Source organism: Glycine soja, chromosome 8 (assembly GCF_004193775.1).
Source record: "Glycine soja cultivar W05 chromosome 8, ASM419377v2, whole genome shotgun sequence".
In the NCBI taxonomy this organism is placed as follows: Eukaryota; Viridiplantae; Streptophyta; class Magnoliopsida; order Fabales; family Fabaceae; genus Glycine; species Glycine soja.
In genome coordinates, this window is record NC_041009.1 from 4,237,778 (window position 1) to 4,258,154 (window position 20,377).

At 33.5% G+C, this 20,377-nt stretch overlaps 2 protein-coding genes across 3 annotated transcripts; both read left to right on the forward strand.

Annotated features, from left to right (window-relative positions):
* Nucleotides 1–3,245: 3,245 nt before the first annotated feature.
* LOC114421064 (protein C2-DOMAIN ABA-RELATED 4-like) lies at nucleotides 3,246–4,557 on the forward strand. 2 transcript variants are annotated; one of them, XM_028386841.1, is made up of 4 exons: nucleotides 3,246–3,589; nucleotides 3,719–3,814; nucleotides 3,993–4,322; nucleotides 4,407–4,557. In XM_028386841.1, the coding sequence occupies exons 1-3, from the start codon at nucleotides 3,479–3,481 to the stop codon at nucleotides 4,281–4,283; spliced, it is 498 nt and encodes a 165-aa protein (XP_028242642.1). In that variant the 5' UTR covers nucleotides 3,246–3,478; the 3' UTR covers nucleotides 4,284–4,322; nucleotides 4,407–4,557. The 2 variants fall into 2 exon arrangements, with proteins under 2 accessions (XP_028242642.1, XP_028242640.1); XM_028386839.1 differs by having other exon boundaries at nucleotides 3,993–4,557.
* Nucleotides 4,558–11,373: 6,816 nt separating this feature from the next.
* LOC114421287 (probable auxin efflux carrier component 1c) lies at nucleotides 11,374–15,285 on the forward strand. The gene is made up of 6 exons (XM_028387146.1): nucleotides 11,374–13,027; nucleotides 13,121–13,367; nucleotides 13,453–13,538; nucleotides 14,076–14,233; nucleotides 14,562–14,638; nucleotides 14,952–15,285. Exons 1-6 carry the CDS (start codon nucleotides 11,857–11,859, stop codon nucleotides 15,016–15,018), a joined length of 1,806 nt encoding a protein of 601 aa, XP_028242947.1. The 5' UTR covers nucleotides 11,374–11,856; the 3' UTR covers nucleotides 15,019–15,285.
* The last annotated feature ends 5,092 nt before the right edge of the window (nucleotides 15,286–20,377 follow it).

Here is a 20,377-nt window from a genome sequence, read left to right on the forward strand (position 1 = left end):
GATGCTAGGTGCACCCAGCATTATTACTAGTGCACCCAGCACTTAATACGAAAAGTAAAAAATATCTCTTTGTATTTTTTTTTAAAAAATTGTGCAGCAGTCTTTTCTTATTCCGCCATTTTGCTTCTCCCTCTCCTTCTTCCGTGCTTTCCTGCAAGCTGCCTCTTCTTCTTCCGTGAGCCCCCCTCCCTGCTTCATCCACGAGCTGCTTTTTCTTCCGCAAGCCTCCCTCCTTACTTCATCTGCGAGCTGCTTCTTCTTCTTCCGTGAGGCTCCCTCCCTGCTTCATCCGCGAGGTCGTTGTTCTTCTTCCGTGAGGTGCCTCTTCGTCCTTCCTGTGAGTGCCTCTTGTTCTTCCGTTCTTCCGCGAGCTTCTGTTGTTCCGTTCTTCATCAAGGTAAGCCTAATGTCCCTTTTCTTGTGTCATTCTGCTTCCATGTATCCTTGGCATAGTCAATAAACATTGACCAAGATGAACAAACCATTTCAAACTTCTTCAGCCACTCATCAAACTGTTGCTTTGAAGGACAATCAACAAGAGTTCCCCAGACATCCATGACATACTCTCAAACATTTCTTTGACCAATTAACGATTTACATTTGGCTTTCACATTCTTGTTTATGTGAAAGCTGCACAACAAATTTGTACACTCAGGGAATACAATTTTCACTGCATTCATCAATGTCTTAAAAATATACCTCAGAAGCGTTCTAAAGCCCAAACCACATTATTAAGACGTTCACCCTCCAGATATGCAAAACCGACAGAGAATGTCATCCCAGTTGGTGTTACCCCAACAAAATCGAGCAGTAAGAGTCTGTACCTATTTTTTTTTTTGTAGGTACTGTTTATCAAAAACACCAAATTACATACGTTGACTAACTTCACTGCATCAGGGTGACACCAAAAGATATCACGAACCACATCTTCATCCTTTAATCTGTGCCAATGAATATACTGATTCTGTTCAATAAGCTTAATTAGATGTTACATTTCAATATCACTTCCTCTTATGGAAGAACGGTATGCACTTCTTGCATTGTATATTTGTTTGATGGTCGTACAACTATTGGCATTGTGCTCCTTCAGAGTTAGCATAATGTTTCTTGGTTTGACCATTGACTTCGTCATATCAGCAATAAGTGTCATTTCAGCTTTAGCCAATCGCCCAACATATGGATGTCCAACTAATGACTTGACCAATTCATGATTATGAATCTCACACATCAACTTCACCATCCAACCTTGTCCTCCAACCATTAGTTTGCCACGAAGCTTGAAGCGACACCCACATTTCCTAGTCCCAATATCTCTTCTAACAAATTCTTTCTTCCTACACCTATATTCGTCATTCCTTTCACAACCAATTAACACAAACAAAGTCCTTCCTCTACTACCAGTGTTTGTGTCAAATCTTATAATCACCGCCACAAATTCATTTTCATGAGCAAGGGATCAAGCCCACCGTAAAACATCCTCTCGACTGTCAAACACCTATAATCCAATCCAGATAATTTCAGTTTCCTACAACATATTTTATTAAATCACTCACAATCATGAACATTATTACTTGAGAAGTATTGAACGCATCCGAACAATCAACATGTGATTCATTCACATCACATTCTTCTTCATTTTGATAATTCATATCCACTTCTTCAGACATTATGCTTTCATACATCCACTGATCTTCGTCCATCTTAATAATAAATCAAAAATTTTAACACAGGCATATAACACCTAACCGAACTATACATAACATACAAAACTATACATAATAACTCATCATTAGTAAAAAGCCAAAACCCTATATCATCCTACACGTATAAACAATTCAAATAAAAAATGACAATACAAACAAAGTAATAATTAAAAAACAAAATTAAACTTAAATAAAGGTTAAAATTTCAAAAAATATAGCCTCTTACGGATCAAGTTGATCTGTAACAATCAACTTGATTCGCAGCTTTAAAATCAACATGCGGATCAAGTTGAACTGTAAAAGATTTACGGATCAACTTGATCCACACGATCTATGGTACACCAGAACGCCCACCCAACACAACTGCGTACCTCGTATGTCGCTGCCGACCACCGCAACACTGAACACCAGTACCTTCACCTTCATTGAACCTGACCGTTGCTAAGGAACCGAAGAAAATATGACACCAAAGAGAGAAAAGCAAGAAGAAGCGGGCGCAAAAATGGCTGGTGTGCTTTTGGAAAAAGAAAACAACTTTTAAAAGGAGAAAAAAGGTAGGAGCACTCATCATTTTTTAAGAATGTTGGGTGCACAAGCAATAATGCTAAATGCATCTAGCAACTCCCCTCATTTAGTCAAATTTCAATCACCATCTCGAGGTTTTCAAAGGTGTTACTATTATGTTACTACAAACTAATTTCTTTATGTGAGAGTGACAAAAATACATATTATTAACCATGTAATCTTATCATGAACAATTGAAATTAATTAAAACAAAACACCGAGTGATATTATTTTTAACTTGTTGAATTATTTAAGTAATGATATCATTTGGAGTAAGATGTCATATCAGAAATGATAATTTTAGGAACCAAAATTTATTTTTTATATAATTTTTTCACATTTTTCCATGATGCTGTATATTCTTTTTAATTATTTTAAACACCTTAACCATTTTTTTAACTAATAGTTCTAAAAATATTTTTTAAATCAATTTCATAACCTATCTTATTTTTTTATATTTCGTATCTCTATTTTAATTTAATGTATTGAGACAACAAATTAAATCTCAAGAAACAATAAATAAATAAAAAACTTGCAAGAGTCACCAAAATAATGTATTTAAAAGGCTAGAGCTAGTCCTGTTTATAATTGATGGCTCTTGAAAGGAATTAGACTCTCCCACGATTGCTAGCTTGGAGGATATTCTTAAATTAGTACAACCAATAAATTATAATTGATGCTCTTGCGGATATTTATGGAGTTGCTATATGAAGAACAATTGTCGTTAAAAGTATAGTTGCTGCTGCGGCAGATAATTATGTTTAACCATTAAAATATTTATAGTATCTAATATTTAGAATAAAATTAATCACGGTTTCAGAAAAGAAAAAAAAAATGAAGGAGAAAGGGTCTGGCTAATTGTTGCCACAAAATTGGAGGGTGAAGAGAGTATAAGGGAGCATCGTACACGTTGACGGTGGCATGCATGCAATTGTGAAGGGACTCATCCTCTCGCCCTCTACAAAACAAAACCAACCTTCGCCAACCTTAATTTGTATCCCTTCACACAAACACAACCTCTCTCCCTCTCGATTTTAACAACCAACTGCCAAATAATTAATAATACAATAACCTAAATAAACCGAACTCTGGTTAATCATTGTGACACGTTATTTTAATTTTTGGTAGAAAGTAAACAACAAAAAATTAAATTTGATTGTTGCTTATTAAAGAGAGGGGGAGGGAGTCAAGATACACCAAAGTCGTCGCTCATGGAAGACTTACTCGGCCTTTTAAGGATTCACATCAAGCGCGGTGTCAACCTCGCCGTTCGTGATGTCAATACTAGCGATCCATACGTCGTCGTTAAGATGGGCAAGCAGGTAACTAATACTATTTAACTTCTTTTCATTCGTTTTTATTTTTATTTTATTTTAAAGTTGCATATATGCATGCATCGATCTCGCAATCTTACATTAGTTATATATGTTCGATCGTGACTTGTTTTTCAGAAGCTGAAGACTCGTGTGATTAAAAAGGATGTTAATCCTGAGTGGAAGGAAGATCTTACGCTTTCTGTTACAGATCCAATTCATCCATTTATACTGGTAATTAAGGCATTTATAATTAGACTCGTGTATTTTTTTTATGCGAGTTGGTTTAGTTATAATAGGATTTAAAACACACTAATCCAATTGATATACTATATATATGTTACTTTAATTATGTTTTATATATCTCCTTCATCATAGGTTGAGTGATTAATTAAACAAATGTTAATTGCAGACAGTGTATGACTATGACACTTTCAGCAAGGATGACAAAATGGGAGATGCAGAATGTGACATCTCAGCATACATAGAAGCCTTAAAGATGAACTTAGAAGACCTCCCCAGTGGTACTATAATCACAAGAATACAACCAAGCAGGCAAAACTGTCTGGCGGAGGAAAGTTGCATCACTTATAGCAATGGCAAAGTTATCCAAGATCTTGTCCTTAGATTGCGACACGTGGAAAGCGGTGAAGTGGAAATCCAATTGCAATGGATTAATCTTCCTGGCTCCAAGGGTTTATGATTTCTTTATCATATGCATGCATTCAACTTTCAAGCAGGGGTGGGTTTTATATATCAAGTACGCGTAACAAATATTACCGACTCTACGTGTCTACCTATATTTATTTTATTTATTTATTTGCAGTTCATTAGTTGGCTTCAATTGTTTGTTCTGTTGATCGAGCTAGCCTGTCAGCAGGCAAATGTATCGTGTTGTTGACTGATGCAAGAGAAGCTTTTTCTGTTATTTCTTGCATATTTTTTCAAGTTCAAAAAGTCATATTTAATCATCAAAATCACTTGATGCTTTGCAACACGTAAGATATATTTGTTACTACTGATTGTTAGTTTATATGTTAATTACCGCAACCAACTTGACTCGACACACACGGTGGATTAAGCACATGTCGAATATTATTTGAATAATAATCCTAATTTTAAAAAACATATATAATATTTAAATTTATGTGTCAAAAATATTCTAAATTATATATAATTATAATATTTTTTAGTGAAACTATATGATTGTAATATAATTATATATATAATATGTATGGATTGCAATTTGAGAATTTAAATTTGGATAAAATTCATTTTGCAGACTCAGTTTGCAAAATCAACTCTCCTCTTGCTTCCATTTCAAATTGAATTACAAAGTTAAATTACAATAAAACTTAGTTTAAGACCAGGCTTAAGTGAAAATCAAACAAGATGCTTTTTCAGTTTTACTTTTAGACCTCTAAATTAAAAATCAAACATACACTTAATCTAATGAGAAAGTAATGTTGCCCATTAGATTTATTAATTTTTTAAATCAATGACTAAGATTTTTCCATCTTTTTATTTTTTTTCTCTTTTCCGTATTTACCCCTCTGTCCATCTTCCTGTTAGTCGATACTCACCGTTGTTTTATCAGACTCAACAACCGCATAGTACCTTCCAATTTTCCCAAACTCAACATCATCTGTAAAATAAAGACCGTAACTAGGAAGTCAAACATTTCTATGTAATTCCAACCAGATTAATTAATTGTATAATATATTATCTAGATACTCGGCTTTAAATCAAATGTCACAAAAAAGACGTATTTTAGATATTTGTTTTTGAATCTATGAGATTTTGTTTTCCATCCAAAACCCATGTGTACGTTGTACCCTTGGTGGAATCATAAGAAGCAGTGAACAAAGATTCTTCGAAACTGTGGCTGTTATAGGTAACTTATCCTATTCATGGAAGCACGTATGCGAGACTCCCGGTTGCCTTATGCTGCAAACGGAGATGGTGGTGACTCGGACGTGCAAATATGGTTGTGGAATGGGCGAAATAAGACCGCGCATAATCATTGGCGAATCCAAGACCTTCAATTAGTGAATATAAATTAAAAAAAATAAGATCAATTGGTTCAATTATATAAATATAAATGAAATAAAATATAAAAATATAAAATTTTATTTACAAACTTAATGAATTTTAAAAAATGAGGAAGTACGCTGGACTGGCTGTAGGTCTGCCACTGTGCATGGCAGTGATGAATCGCCGGTGATAGGGGTTATAGTGCGGCGGAAGGGATTTAAGGTGCGGGACAAGGATTTTCATACCCTCTCTGTTTGCTTTCTATTACGGCTTTTGAATTTTATTGTAACAACCATGGTTGTTTCGGTGAGGAAGAGAGAGAGAGAGAGTACGCAGGGAAAGAATGGAGGTTGAGAAAGGAAAAAGTCGAAGCAAGATGGAGATGGAGGAAGTACTGTTGTCGCTCATAGTGGTTGGTGGATAGTGGAGGGACAAATTTGGAAATTCAAAAGAAAAGAAAAACAAAATTAGAAAAACAAAAAAATCTTAACGGTTGATTTAGAAATTTAAAAGATCCAACGGACAGTAGTATTTTCTCATGGTGGGAGACCTATTCATGTCTCCCACGCTAGCCTTCTCCTTGATTCCTATTAATAATCTATTGTTAATAAAATTATCTGTGAATTTTAGTACGGTTTGTGGGATCGTTTAATTGTTGGGATGAGACAACTTTTTAGGAGCATTTCTTAAACTCTTCCAAGATCAAAGAGACGTGTGATCTCGTTGAGATGGACTTATCAAGCATCCCTTACGAAATCCTAAGCAAAGTCAATATTGGATAATGTGTTTGAAATTTGATGTGAATCCACACAAATATGCTTCATTGCCCAACAAAGCAACTTGTTTATCTTCTTCCATACCAATGAAATTGTACAACTTTGATTGATTGTGTCAAAGTAGCTTTATGTTTCGCTTTTTATCTTAAATGCTTTTCTTTCTCATGAACACAAAATTGTTTTCCCTATCACAAATGAAAAGCCACGGGAATAGCATGTTGAGGTTCCCTACGCTAGCCTGCGTCCAGGTTTATTTCCAGAACTTTTGCAACCAAGTAATTAAATTATCTTTTTCTATAACGACTAAGTAATTATATTGTCTTTTTCTATAACGAAATCTGGGAGAACTATTCTGTCAAAAACAAAAGTCTGGGTGAACAATTGAACCAAGCAAACAGTGGGATCAATTCTCATTATTAAGATAAATGGAATTTTGTCATGCTTTCACTTATTTAGTTAGATTTGACTCGTCTAAGATAGAAAAAAGAAAGTATATTAAGAGTAAAATACAGCATTATAAATATGGTAAATTTCATAATTTATTGTGTATTCATTGTTGGAGTTCGTTCCTCTTTGCTTTCTAATATATCATAATATTTTCATACCCGAAATATATACATATTTCTTTATCAATCTTCATTTAGTCAGATACATTGAAATGCCCTAATTAACCGTTGTAATACTTCACGTTTAAAATTACAATATGAAAATATCTAACTCATTTAGTTGAACAAGATTATTAGAAACCCTTACCACTTGTCTTTAATTTTTATAGATATATAAAAAAATCTCAATATCATATTAAAATGTACGAAAACGAAAAATCCCCCAAAATTGCAATTAGATTGTAAGACACTTTAGTATATAAAGCTATTTTGATTAGCTTGTAGGTTAGTTTGACCAAGGATCCATTCCGTCGGATTTGGTTAATTGCAAATTTACAATCCATGATTCAAATATTTACACATATATATATATATAGGTGCAGTATTATTAATATTTTTTGCATTAATTTTAAATTTTAGTTTTAACCATGAAGCTTTTTTAAAAATAAACTATTAATTTTGATTAAAATTAACAATAAAACACATACAATATTATACTTAAAATGATCTATTATAAAAACGATCAAACCTAGTAATGAAAATCAACCTGATATCTCATGTTGCATCGGAGGCTAGATCGATATTCCTAGTTCCTAATTGAAATTATTGATTAACGGTAGTGTACTACCCACCCATTTTTGGTTAGCAATTTAGTATGTATTCCATTGAAGGGCGCGAAATTTTGGGAGAAAAATATTTACTAGTACTACTTTTTTATGAGGCCAAGAGATACATATTCATTGAAGGAATCGAGTGAGAGTTAGTAGCTAAGAGGCAAATCAGACAAAAGGAGTTTAGAGAGAACAAATAAAATGCATGCATTCCTTTTATGCTCTTAGGAAACATAAAAACCCGTGGCATTGCGTGCAGCTAAGCGTGGTGTTTGGGGTTTTGAATATCTAATCTAAGAATTTGTATTGTATGACTGACACGCCTATCAGTATTCAGTATTGTTCTCGTCCCGGCCGGGGCCCCCTCTTTTTCTTTACTTTTATTCTCTCCTCTGCTCACCTCAATGCCTTCCATCATTAACTTCCACGCATGCTTGAGTTATCACTTCTAGGAGAGGGATTACTATTTTTTATGTTTTGCTAATGAATATTTTAAAAATTACAATACTCTTGTTAAAATTTTAAAATAGATAGTATTAATACAAATTAAACCACTTACCAATATTGTAAAGCCCTTAAAGTTTTTATTTTTAACAAGATTTGTTTTAAGGTAATAGTTAGAAAATTTCATATCTTATTGCATGTGGAAAAGCGGTTGTTCTATATTCATTTAGTTAAACAAAAAAAGTCTTCTCTGTTTTCATCATGCACATTCTCAGAGTTGTTGTGTTAGACTTCTAGTCGTAGTTGCTAATAGGAGTGCCCTAATCTAGAAGTGTGCTTAATGGAACTTTTAAACGGACTATTAAAAAGTTATTTAATTTCATAATATATACTAAAAAAAATTCATGATGGCTTAGGAGCCTAAGCCTAACAAAGCAACTTTTATTTTTATTTTTATTTAAGGGCCTTGCCAGTTGCCACGACCGAGAGCCATTAAAGCTTTTGGTTGCTTTGTTTAAGCAGTTTTGAAGAAAAGCAGGATAAAGCTTGCATGCTTTTTCAGTAACATTCTCTTTTCACTGCTGGTGCTGCTTTTTATACTATGAATTTATGATTTTTTTATTTATCATTTTTCTTAAAAAAAGTTCAAATTCTCAAAAGATTTTTCGGCAATATAATTAGAGTAAGTAGTCTTTTCTAATATTACACCATTGCAGTAATAGCCTTATAACAAACTCATGTTTACTTAAAATTAAATTTGTAAAATCACATTCATTTAAAAATAATTTTATAAATGCATATTTAAACAGGCACAAAGCCTTTTTTGGCCATTAGTGCTTATTTGAAAATCTCATACAAATGAGAGTATCGTTATTTTCTCCTATATATTTTCTAACAAATCTTTTTATTTATAATTATTAATTATTAATAAACACAATCACCTCATTTGGTGTATTCATTTTCTATTCCTAAATTATCCGTTAATATATATAATTATTTTTATTTTTTCTTGAATCTTTGAAATATAACTATTGTCACTACCTTTTTCAACTGTTTTTTTTCTTTTTTTACTTTTTATTTTAAAAAATATAATATAAACTAATTTTATATTATTATTAATCATAAATTATCATATATGATAAGTTTATTGATTTTAAAAAAAAAAACTTAAAAATTATATCTGTAATGATTCCTGATTAAATTCTAGTATAATTTTATATTATTGTGAATGTATTATCATTAAATTCAAAGATTATTTAATAGTATTTATCATATAAAATAAGAAAGAGAATTAAGGATAGGTAGTAGGAAGAGAAATAAAAATAAAATAAAGAGCATGGTTTATATTTTTTTTTGTGTAATAAAGAGATATGTGGAATTTTTTTATTTAGTATCCAACTAATTCTTTCTCTCCTATTGAATTGATTCATTTTTAGGTAAAATAATATTTTTAATTATAATTTTATACTCAAATCAAGAATCGAATCCAAAGTTTAGTTAAAGAATCTAAGTACTAGATCATGTCAATAACTTTTTGTGAATAAGTTTATAATTAGAACAAGAGCATGTGTTGGGGCACCATTGAGGACTCCCGAAACTCAATTTGGTCACAGCACCCCAGTACATCTTTTCCATTTAGATGCATTGGAATTCATACGAATAAAAAATTAACGGGAAAACATGCAATAATACTTTCTAGAGTATTACAGCACAGACGTTCAATATCTCAAACGTACGTGGGTTTGAGAGGCTTGGATCCATTGTAACCGAAACATGCAATACTTTCTTTTCCTCCGATATATGTGATACAAGCACACACTAATGTTGAATTGAAATTAGATACACATAATTGTTATCCCCTCAAAGAAAAAGAAAAATTGAACTTAACCAGGATGTGTTTGTGCATAAAATACGCACATCCTCCAACTTAACAACGTTTACAAGAGAAAATAATACAAAAGCTGCAACTGATTGCTTCTTTTGACGCAGATCTGTTGGTTCAATTGCAGAATCAAACGTGCACTTAGTACTTAAAGTTAATATTTTTTTCTCCAAGAAACATGGAATATGAATTTGCTTTTCATTTCACAGCATCAGTCTGATGGAGTGGCCTGTAATCCCACCTAACGAAGTGAACCCAAAGCTATTGGCAGTGGCATGCAAGCCCTATTAGATACTACGGCTGGGAAGGGACAATTTAGGGCCATGTGATGGTTTCTACCCTCTTCACCTTATGCATTTGTCCTTGAGTGTTACTAGTATATATCCTAGTGCGTGGAGTCTCCGATCCCCTCTCAATTGATCTAAGATTATTTTGTCCATATCGAATATTTTCAAGTGGTATTTTTCAATCCATTTGAAAAAGTGGTGTTTTCAATATTCTCCGTCCTATCTTTGTATATCTGCAATTTGCTACGTAAAATGTATTTTGTTCAATTACTAAAAGATTGATTGTTTTAAAGTTAGGTGGGAAGTTGTATATCTAAATTAACTTCAATCATAAATTTAAATCAAAACCTAGATTTTTAGTTTTTTTTTTTATAAAAAAAAGTGAACCATTATCTCTCTTCCCTCATCTCTTCTTTCACCATTAAGGGTGGGAATAAGTCATATTAGGTCAGGTTTTAAAAGGCATGAATCTAACTTACGATAAATTTTTGAGGTTTGAGTCTGGCCTATAGCCTATCAAAGACTTTTATTTTGACTCGGTCTGACCTCTTTAAAAGTCTAGCTTGACCTAATAGGAACATAATAGGAAAGTTAATGAAAAAAAAAAGGAAACGTTGGCAAGAATAGGAAAGGAAAGAGACACATGACTCACACCTAAATTGTAATTAAAGTTGAGTTGATTATAGGAATGAAAGTTATGGAACAGTAATCTGTAATCAATGTCTACTAGTATAAAAAAAATTAATTGTACCAAAAAATAATATAAGTATATATATATAGGCCGGCCTATCAGACTTATAAGGCTTTTTAACAAGCTTAAGTCTGGTTTATTTAATTTAATAAACTTTTAAAAAAGTCGGAGTCTAACTTTTTAATTAAATAGGTCAGTTCACCCCTATTCACCATTAAGCTGATCTCGTGAACTAAGTATGCTGCTATCTATTGACCAAAATATTTGTATAGTATTCGTGTAAAAATAACTTATAATGCTTATTGAGGATAGCTATTTTTTGAAGAGAAAAGAAGAGAATATGATTTAGGCAGAGGCATGGGCTGTTCAAGAGAGGAGGAAACAGTGGATCCAAAGAGAAAGGGCTAAAAAAGGGGGCAAGAGGCAGATGCTGTTTGCAAAGCTTAAACTTAAAGAGTTAGTATCTCCAAAAACAAGTACTTGGAGACACGCCCACTTCAACCCAAATTGTTTTTTCTATGCCTTTTAGGCTTTTGTGACAGAAGACTCAAGTCCCATAGATCAAGGCTCAGGCTCACCCCCCAACCCAACCAACCAAGCATCAAATACCACCACCCCCCACTCCTCTCCAAACCCCAAATCCAAACACAGTTCAAAACAAAAAGGAAAAAAACAAACAAAAAAAAAAGGAAAAGGAAAAGAAAATAACAATAATAATAATAATATCCCCCTCTCTGGCTGCGTTGGGGACTGAACTGCAAGTGCAAGCTCGGTCGCACCTCTCAAAGCTGAAAAAATATTTGCTGTATTTTTCTTTCTTATTACTACGACCCACTATCTCAAAAACCAAAACACATGCTTTCCCTCATCATCACCTTTACATCTCTCACTCTTGTTCATTCCTTGTCCGTACTCACAAAGCACTTGAAGTGAAAGAAGCAGAAAAATGATAACGTTAACCGACTTTTACCATGTGATGACCGCAATGGTGCCACTGTACGTGGCCATGATACTCGCCTACGGCTCCGTGAAATGGTGGAAAATCTTCTCCCCGGACCAATGCTCTGGCATCAACCGGTTCGTTGCTCTGTTTGCCGTCCCTCTGCTCTCGTTCCACTTCATAGCCTCCAACAACCCCTACGAAATGAACTTCCGGTTCATCGCCGCCGACACGCTCCAGAAGATGATCGTGTTGGTTGTCCTGGGCATCTGGGCGAACGTGAGCAAGAGAGGGTGCTTGGAGTGGACCATAACGCTGTTCTCCATCTCCACCCTCCCAAACACGCTTGTGATGGGAATCCCCTTGCTCAAAGGCATGTACGGCGAGTTCTCGGGGAGTCTGATGGTCCAAATTGTGGTCCTCCAGTGCATCATCTGGTACACCTTGATGCTCTTCATGTTCGAGTACAGAGGCGCCAGATTGTTGATCTCTGAGCAGTTCCCAGACACTGCCGGTACCATTGTCTCCATCCATGTCGACTCTGATGTCATGTCTCTTGACGGACGACAGCACCCTCTGGAAACCGATGCCCAAATCAAAGAGGACGGCAAGCTCCACGTCACTGTCAGAAAATCCAACGCTTCCAGATCCGACATCTTTTCTAGAAGGTCCCAGGGCTTCTCTTCCACCACCCCTCGCCCTTCCAATCTCACCAATGCTGAGATTTACTCTCTTCAGTCCTCTCGAAACCCTACTCCACGTGGCTCCAGTTTCAACCACACCGATTTCTACTCCATGATGGCTGCTGGTCGTAATTCTAACTTTGGTGCCAACGATGTTTATGGCCTTTCTGCTTCCAGAGGACCAACTCCCAGACCTTCCAATTACGACGAGGATGCTTCTAATAATAACAATGGGAAGCCGAGGTACCACTACCCTGCTGCTGGAACAGGAACAGGAACAGGAACGGGAACGGGAACAGGGCACTACCCTGCTCCTAACCCTGGCATGTTCTCTCCCACTGCTTCTAAAAACGTCGCCAAGAAGCCAGACGATCCAAATAAGGACCTTCATATGTTCGTTTGGAGTTCAAGTGCTTCCCCGGTTTCGGATGTGTTTGGTGGTGGACATGAATATGATCATAAAGAACTCAAGTTAACTGTATCTCCAGGAAAAGGTCTTGTATTTTTTTAAAAAAAATAAATAAAATTGTAATTTAATTTTGTTGATTTTATTTCTTTGTTGACTGTTTGGTGTCTGTGATGGTCAGTGGAGGGTAATATTAATAGAGACACTCAAGAGGAGTACCAGCCAGAGAAAGATGAATTTAGTTTTGGAAACAGAGGGATTGAGGATGAGCATGAAGGTGAGAAAGTTGGAAACGGAAATCCAAAAACAATGCCTCCAGCAAGTGTAATGACGAGGCTTATTTTGATCATGGTGTGGAGGAAACTTATCAGAAACCCCAACACCTACTCCAGCCTAATCGGCCTAACTTGGTCACTCATTTCATTCAGGTCTTTTCCTTCTTCTGACTTCGAGAGCTCGAGCTGGAGTATTATTATTCAACATTCTTTTCTTTTTATTTTATTGATCGTGTAGGTGGAACGTAAAAATGCCAGCCATAATTGCCAAGTCTATTTCGATATTGTCAGATGCAGGGCTTGGGATGGCCATGTTTAGTCTTGGTAAGTACTGCATAGAGTATAGACATACATCTTCCTTCTTGTCTTTGAAAATACTACATACTGCTTTAACTGGGAAACCATAAATTAATTAATTATATAAAGTGGGAAGGAATTAACTTGTTCTGACCTTTGTTTTGCTTGGAAAAGAAAAAGGAGGCGGCAGCAAATCTTTTCTGATTCCATGTTAGCTTCGGTTATTAATTTATTGTTAAATTAAATGCTTTGTTTTAATAAAGAAAGTTGCGAAAAAGCAGAGTGACCAAACAAACAGAACAGTATCTCGTGTTGTGGTATTATTATTATTATTATTATTACCGTGATCGCTTGTGATGGTGGGGACGATGATGAAAGGTCAGGTCGGTCTTTCAGAAAAGGGTGATTGACTGACAGTGGTGGCACTGGCGGGGTAAGAATTGAGATACACAGTGGTGGGGTGAGCACGCCGCGTGCATGCTTTCTTGTTGTGTTTGCTTTGCTTCATTAGTATAATATTATTATGATTATGATGATGATGCTTTTGATGTGCATGCATGACAGGTCTGTTCATGGCTTTGCAACCGAGGATCATAGCATGTGGAAATTCCACAGCAGCTTTTTCTATGGCCGTGAGATTCCTTACAGGTCCAGCTGTCATGGCAGCTGCTTCCATTGCTGTTGGACTCAAAGGCGTTCTCTTGCACGTTGCTATTGTTCAGGTAGTATTCCTCTCCTCTCTCTTTCTTTTTCTTTTCTGCTCCCTCAAAACACTACCAATACAATATTGCTTAAGTTAATTAAAGCTCCTAATTGGTCTAATTTCCGTCTACAATGTCCATGATCTGCACCGTTGTTTCCACAGGAAAAAAAAAAAAGATTCAACTTCTGTGGAAATAATAACTTTAATTGGCATATAAAGATTCATTTGAGTCCATGAACAAAAATTTAATAATGAAAATATCTTTCTTGAGTTTGTGATTTAACTACAAACATTTGACCAGTTTGTTTAATTTTGCTGTTATGAAATTCGATTGCAAAAATTTACAGGCAGCTCTTCCTCAAGGAATTGTCCCATTTGTCTTTGCCAAGGAATACAATGTACATCCTGATATTCTCAGTACGGGGTAAGTATAATTATGGTTATTCACTGCTTTGCTAATAAGGGACTTGGGAAAATATATAAAATGAAAAATAAATCGTTAATTACTTTTTTGAATTTTTTATATAACAAATACTATTTTAATTTAATAATTTTCATTTTTAATTTATTGACAAAGTTAAATTTTTATTTTGAACAAAATTTAGTGATTACTTTTATGCAATTAAAATTTAACCTTGATAGTTGAAGCAATTAAAGTCAATATTATATATATATTGATTTTAATTGAAAAATAGTATTCAAATGCTAACGGATGGCGTATCGTGAATTAAATGCAGTGTTATTTTTGGGATGTTGATTGCATTGCCCATTACGCTCGTGTACTACATCTTGCTGGGGTTATGAGTGAATGAGAAGATGGAGGATATGAAGATTACATGTGGCATGGCATGCATGCAATCTCGTTTGAGACTCCTTAGAGCACGACAACAAATGTTCAATGAAATACAAAAGCATCACCATAATTGAATAGGAGGAATCGATCAACGGATGAGTTTTCATTTTTCTTCTTTTTTTTTAATGAATTGTCCTTGCTCAGTGAAAATGTAAAATCATGTTTGTAGCTAATTTATAAAATGGCTATCTCGTTAAATTTCAAATTAAAAATTCTCCCGATACCGTATCACTCATCAAGCGAAGAAGGAATAGAGAGGCATGAAAACTTTGTTGACATTGGAAACATAATTTTTACCCAAAGTTTAGGGGTCATTCTTTCTATTTTTTTTTTCACTTAAATGGCGAAGGTGTAATTAAAATAAAAATAGAAAATAATATTTGACAACTTTTAATATTAAAATCAAAATAATATATATATATATATATATATATATATATATATATATTAAAAGTATGAATTAAAAATGAAATTTAAAAACATTTTTTCAAGTTATACTTGTGCTTAGCTTTCCTATTATAATTTTTACTTTGTTCATTTTATTATTTGACAAGAAGAAAGGAAAAGGAAGTGCAAAATGAGAGGACAGGTTACTAGTCCCACCCTAATCGTTCATTTTAGCGCACCTAAACGGCTAAACCTAGTAATGAATTTAAGATTTTCTAATCACTAATCAACAAAGGTATGTATACGTGTCTAACATTGCTTTCAGTCTAGATGCATGTTGTTTTCGCCTTCAAGATTTAATTAATGATATGTTGTTTCACCTAAGTTGTGGGATTGACCATATAACAAAGAGGACAGAAGCTTTTTAAATCGTAGAGTAAGATCATTCTAAATATGAAATAAACGAGTTTGAAGCTTGAGCTATATATTTGATGTGTTTGGAAATATATGAACGTAGTGCAAAAAGGGACCCCCCATTATAGGGTAGGGGTTTGATTTGATGTGGACTGCTTTGGAATATCAGGGGACAAAATTCACAATCTAAAGTTTCTTCTCCTTTTTCTCTCACTCCTTTCTTCCCATCTCTATTCTTTTAGTTATACATACATTGCCTTTTTGTGACACCTTTCCTTTTCAGTCTTCGTTTCTGTTTGGTGCTTTGCATGACATCCTTTTGAACCCTTGCAAACCAGAATAGAAGCAAAGCATAAGATCTGCCCCCATTCGTTAATGTTTGCAAGTAACTTCTACTAATTCAGTGGCTATTAGTAAAGATGCGAGCTAGGGTGAGTGACCGAATTTCCTTTAAAAATGGGAAAGGGCAATATTATTAGAGTTATATACATACAATACCTTTTATATAATATTTTTCTATTATATATATTAAACATTTTCTCATTTTTTCCCTCTCTTTCTATAATTTTTATTATATAATCTTTTGCATCAATTTTACGTATAAATACAATTTCCCAAATTGTTATAATTAAGCTTTGTGATGAGTTTGTTAGGACTAGAAAAACATTTTTAAGAGAAATTTATATCTAAAATGTAATTTCATTTATTTATTTAAAGTATACGTTGATGTTAACCCACAACGAATAGCTAGATATATAACTACATTTTTCTATAATATTAGGGCTACCAATTATTAAAAAATAATCACTAAGATCACATATGAATGTGGAACTCACATGACCCATAGATTATTCATGTGCAGCCCTAGTTATTTGACAAAAGAAAAAGAAACATTATGCAACCTTTTTCTCAATCACCTTTCAATTTTACGTATAAATACAATTTCTCAAATTGTTATATGCTATGCCATCAGTTTGTTAGGACTAGCTGGAAATACTTCCTTTAAAAGAAGTTGGTCTCTAAAATGAATTGGCTTTTATTTATCTTATTCATTTAAAGTCTACCGTGATGTTAACCCTCAAACTAAAGAGTAGCTAGATATATCATTGCTTGCAAATTTTAAAAATAAAAGATTATCTATTAATATTTGGGCTACCGAAGTGAGTCGTGTCCCGTACGGGAATGAATTTGACACAACTCAATTATTAAAAAAAAAATACTAAGATGTCATATTATTGTGGACTCAAATAACTCATAGGTTATTAATGTGTAAACCTAGTTATTTGATAAAAGAAAAAGAACATTTGGCAACATTTTTCTAAATTTCCTCTACCACTAGTCTCCATCGTTGATTGCATATGAAACGATTTGATTTAATTTAAATGTAATATCAAGTACAGGTCAAACTAAACATTAGAGCCAAGCACATATGATTAAGGGGACTTTCTTCTTATCATTAATTTTAACAGTATATAATTTATATCGGAGTCGAGTTTATAGATTTTGCTTGTGGAAAAGATTATCATGCGAAAGAAATTTATAGTTAAGAAAAATATGAAATATAAGTGTTTTATACATCAAATAAAAATGAAGTCCACTGATAAAATTATTTCTCTGGTGTTTACCTTCTCGCTTGCACAATAATATAGGAAAGTAGTGTGTTAATTCATTGAAAATAATGTATTTTTTAATTTTTATTTGTTTAAAAATTTAGGGGAAATTGCAAACTATTTAAAAAATTTAATTAAAAACATAAAAGTCAAGAATCAAATGCCTAAAATAATTAAAAAGGTAAATAGATTATAAAAAGAAAATATAAATTTTTAAAAATTAAATATAATGTAATTTTTAATAAAAATGCTTTAATATTAGATAGTGATAAAATGTCACTGTTTATTATGCTTTATTTTTGCCAAATCAATTAAACTGGAGAACTTAATGTGCAACCATCTCAGCCCGCGGTGTATAAGAAGATGACGTCAAGATGTTTTTCTGTTACAGGGAGCAATTCAAGTGCCTACTTTATTTATTTTTTTCTTTCAATTTTTTTTACAAAGATAAAAATAATAAATTACATTAAGATCATAGAGGTATGAAATAGGCTAAATGAATATAAATATATTTCTAGCAATAATTTCATTTAGATACTCTTACCCAAGTCTTTAGAAAATAATCATTTTTTCAATGTATTATCCTTTAAACACTATATGAATGATCAACCCATAATAAACAGAAAAGCATATAGAAGAGTAATATAAACAAAATCGTATTAGATAGATAATAGAAAAAGTTACATTACAGGAGTTGGTCAGTTAGACTTCCAACAATAAGGTTTATCCTCTCATATTCATAATAGGCTTTACACTTTAATGGTTAATATGGATGGAAGAAGGGATTAGATGGCTAAAGGAAAGGAAGAGAGGAATGGCTAAAGAAGAAGGGTTTTTCCTATCAGAGGTGCTTAGGCTTTAGATTTCTTCACTAGAGAGCTATGAAACTCAGTATGTTTTTTCCTCTTATTTCCTATTCCTTTTATAGGCTTAAGGTAGCTTACTTTTTGCATTGACTTCACGTTGAGGCTTAGCAAGAATGATTGTTTGATCACGCGCTTAGCGCGGTGTTCGCGCAAAGCGTGATCTTGGGCTTTCTTGTGGGCCTTATTCGCGCTAAGAGTTGGTCGCTAAGCGAGAATGCGCACTGAGTCGGTCTTGTGCACTAAGCGAACTATCTAATTCTTCCAAGTTTTCTTCAAGACTTTTTCTTCCACTTTTTGCATCAATTTTCTTTCAATGCTCTTGAAATTTTCTTCTTCTGACTTCTACTGTTCAAAAATTGTAAAAATGTTAATTTTTTCATTACTTCATTAAAAACACAGTAAAGTGAAGAAATTGTAATCATTCTTAGCCAAAATTAACTATCAAATTAACTTAAATTGTGCAGTTATCAATCTTTCCACTTCACCTAACTCTACTGTATCCGATGTTATTTGCGGAAAAGCACGTGATTTTTGGAATAAATCAATGATATAAATGCATGAATAAATACCAATGACTTAGGAAAAAAGAGTTTACGAGAATTAAAAAGACTGTTACATTAATTTTGTAAAATGATTTATATTTTGAAACAATTTTTTTTCTCTAAAATGACTTATATTTTAGAATGGAGGAAGTAATCGATAGAGAGACAGAGGTGCAGGAAGCAACTAACAGTGGACCTAGCAACAAGGGGGTGCAACTAGAAGGAAAAACAAAAAGAACCATCATCAAGCTTACATGTGTGATCGTGGCTGAGTTGGCAAAGAGGAAATCTGCAGGATCATGGTTTCGAGAATTAGGGGATAACAATAACAGAATCCATTTGCTTGTAATCTTTTCCTAACAAAGAATCACAATTCTCTTAGGAAATTCACACTATAAATATGCACGTGTAATAAAGCTGCAAAGCATGAATAAAAATACATAATTTCTTCCCTCTAATTTTCTTCTTCTAGTCTTCTTCAGGGAAGTATTGGACCCTCAAAATTAACTTCTCATATTGAGCACCTAACAGTAATACATTATTTTATTGGTTACATCTAACTTTTTTGTAGTGGTGTTATTGTTGTGATGTTTAAGAAATAGAAACTAGTGTATTGATTAGAATATTTAAGTTACTCATCCTTTGAAAAAAAAAATCATACTGTATAAGAATTTTCAATTTTAAATCCGGGAAAGTAGAAGTTAACAAAGAATGTGTTAGTGACATAAAAATTCACTTAACAAATCCTTAAAAAAACCCGATTCCGGTAACTTAATATTTGTTAAAACTATACTAGTACAAATTAATAGGTTTGCCGTTTACTTATATATACAAATAGTTGAATTGTGTGGTGGATCATTTAAACATATGTTCCGGTAATAGACCATCCAAATGTTCTGGTATTGTAGGTAAACAAGGCATTTACCAGATTGCTACAATATTAAAAAAAAGTTTTCAAAAATTGCAAAGCGGTCCCATGTCCTTCAACAATCCAACATCGCTCTTCGCCTCCTGTTCTCAGTTTCTGTCATTTCTCTCTTCCAATCCTTCATACTCATTCATTTATTCCTCCTGAGCTGAATTTTTTTAGATAAGTTTTAAAACTGTCCATGTATCTTATGCTTTCTTAGCTTTGGTTGCTGCATTCATCCTTCAAAACTGTCATTTAATTTTATCTTCTTCTCTGATAATAGTGCATAACACTTAACACTAGCTTTATGTCCTATTTTTTGAATCCATGGTTCTCTTGCATGGTTGATTCAATAAACACTTGAATGATAAGAAATAAAATTCATTAACCAGTTTCATCCAAACCATTGACACGGCAGTTTATAAAATTAAAAAGAGAAAATCGATTTAAAGAAAAACAATTGCCATAAACAATCGTCCCCTCCACTACTCCCACGCCACATTGTCATTGCCCCAATGTCTGTATGTTAGTTCAATATAGGTTCTCCCCCCACACACACATAAATCATAATCTTTGCACAT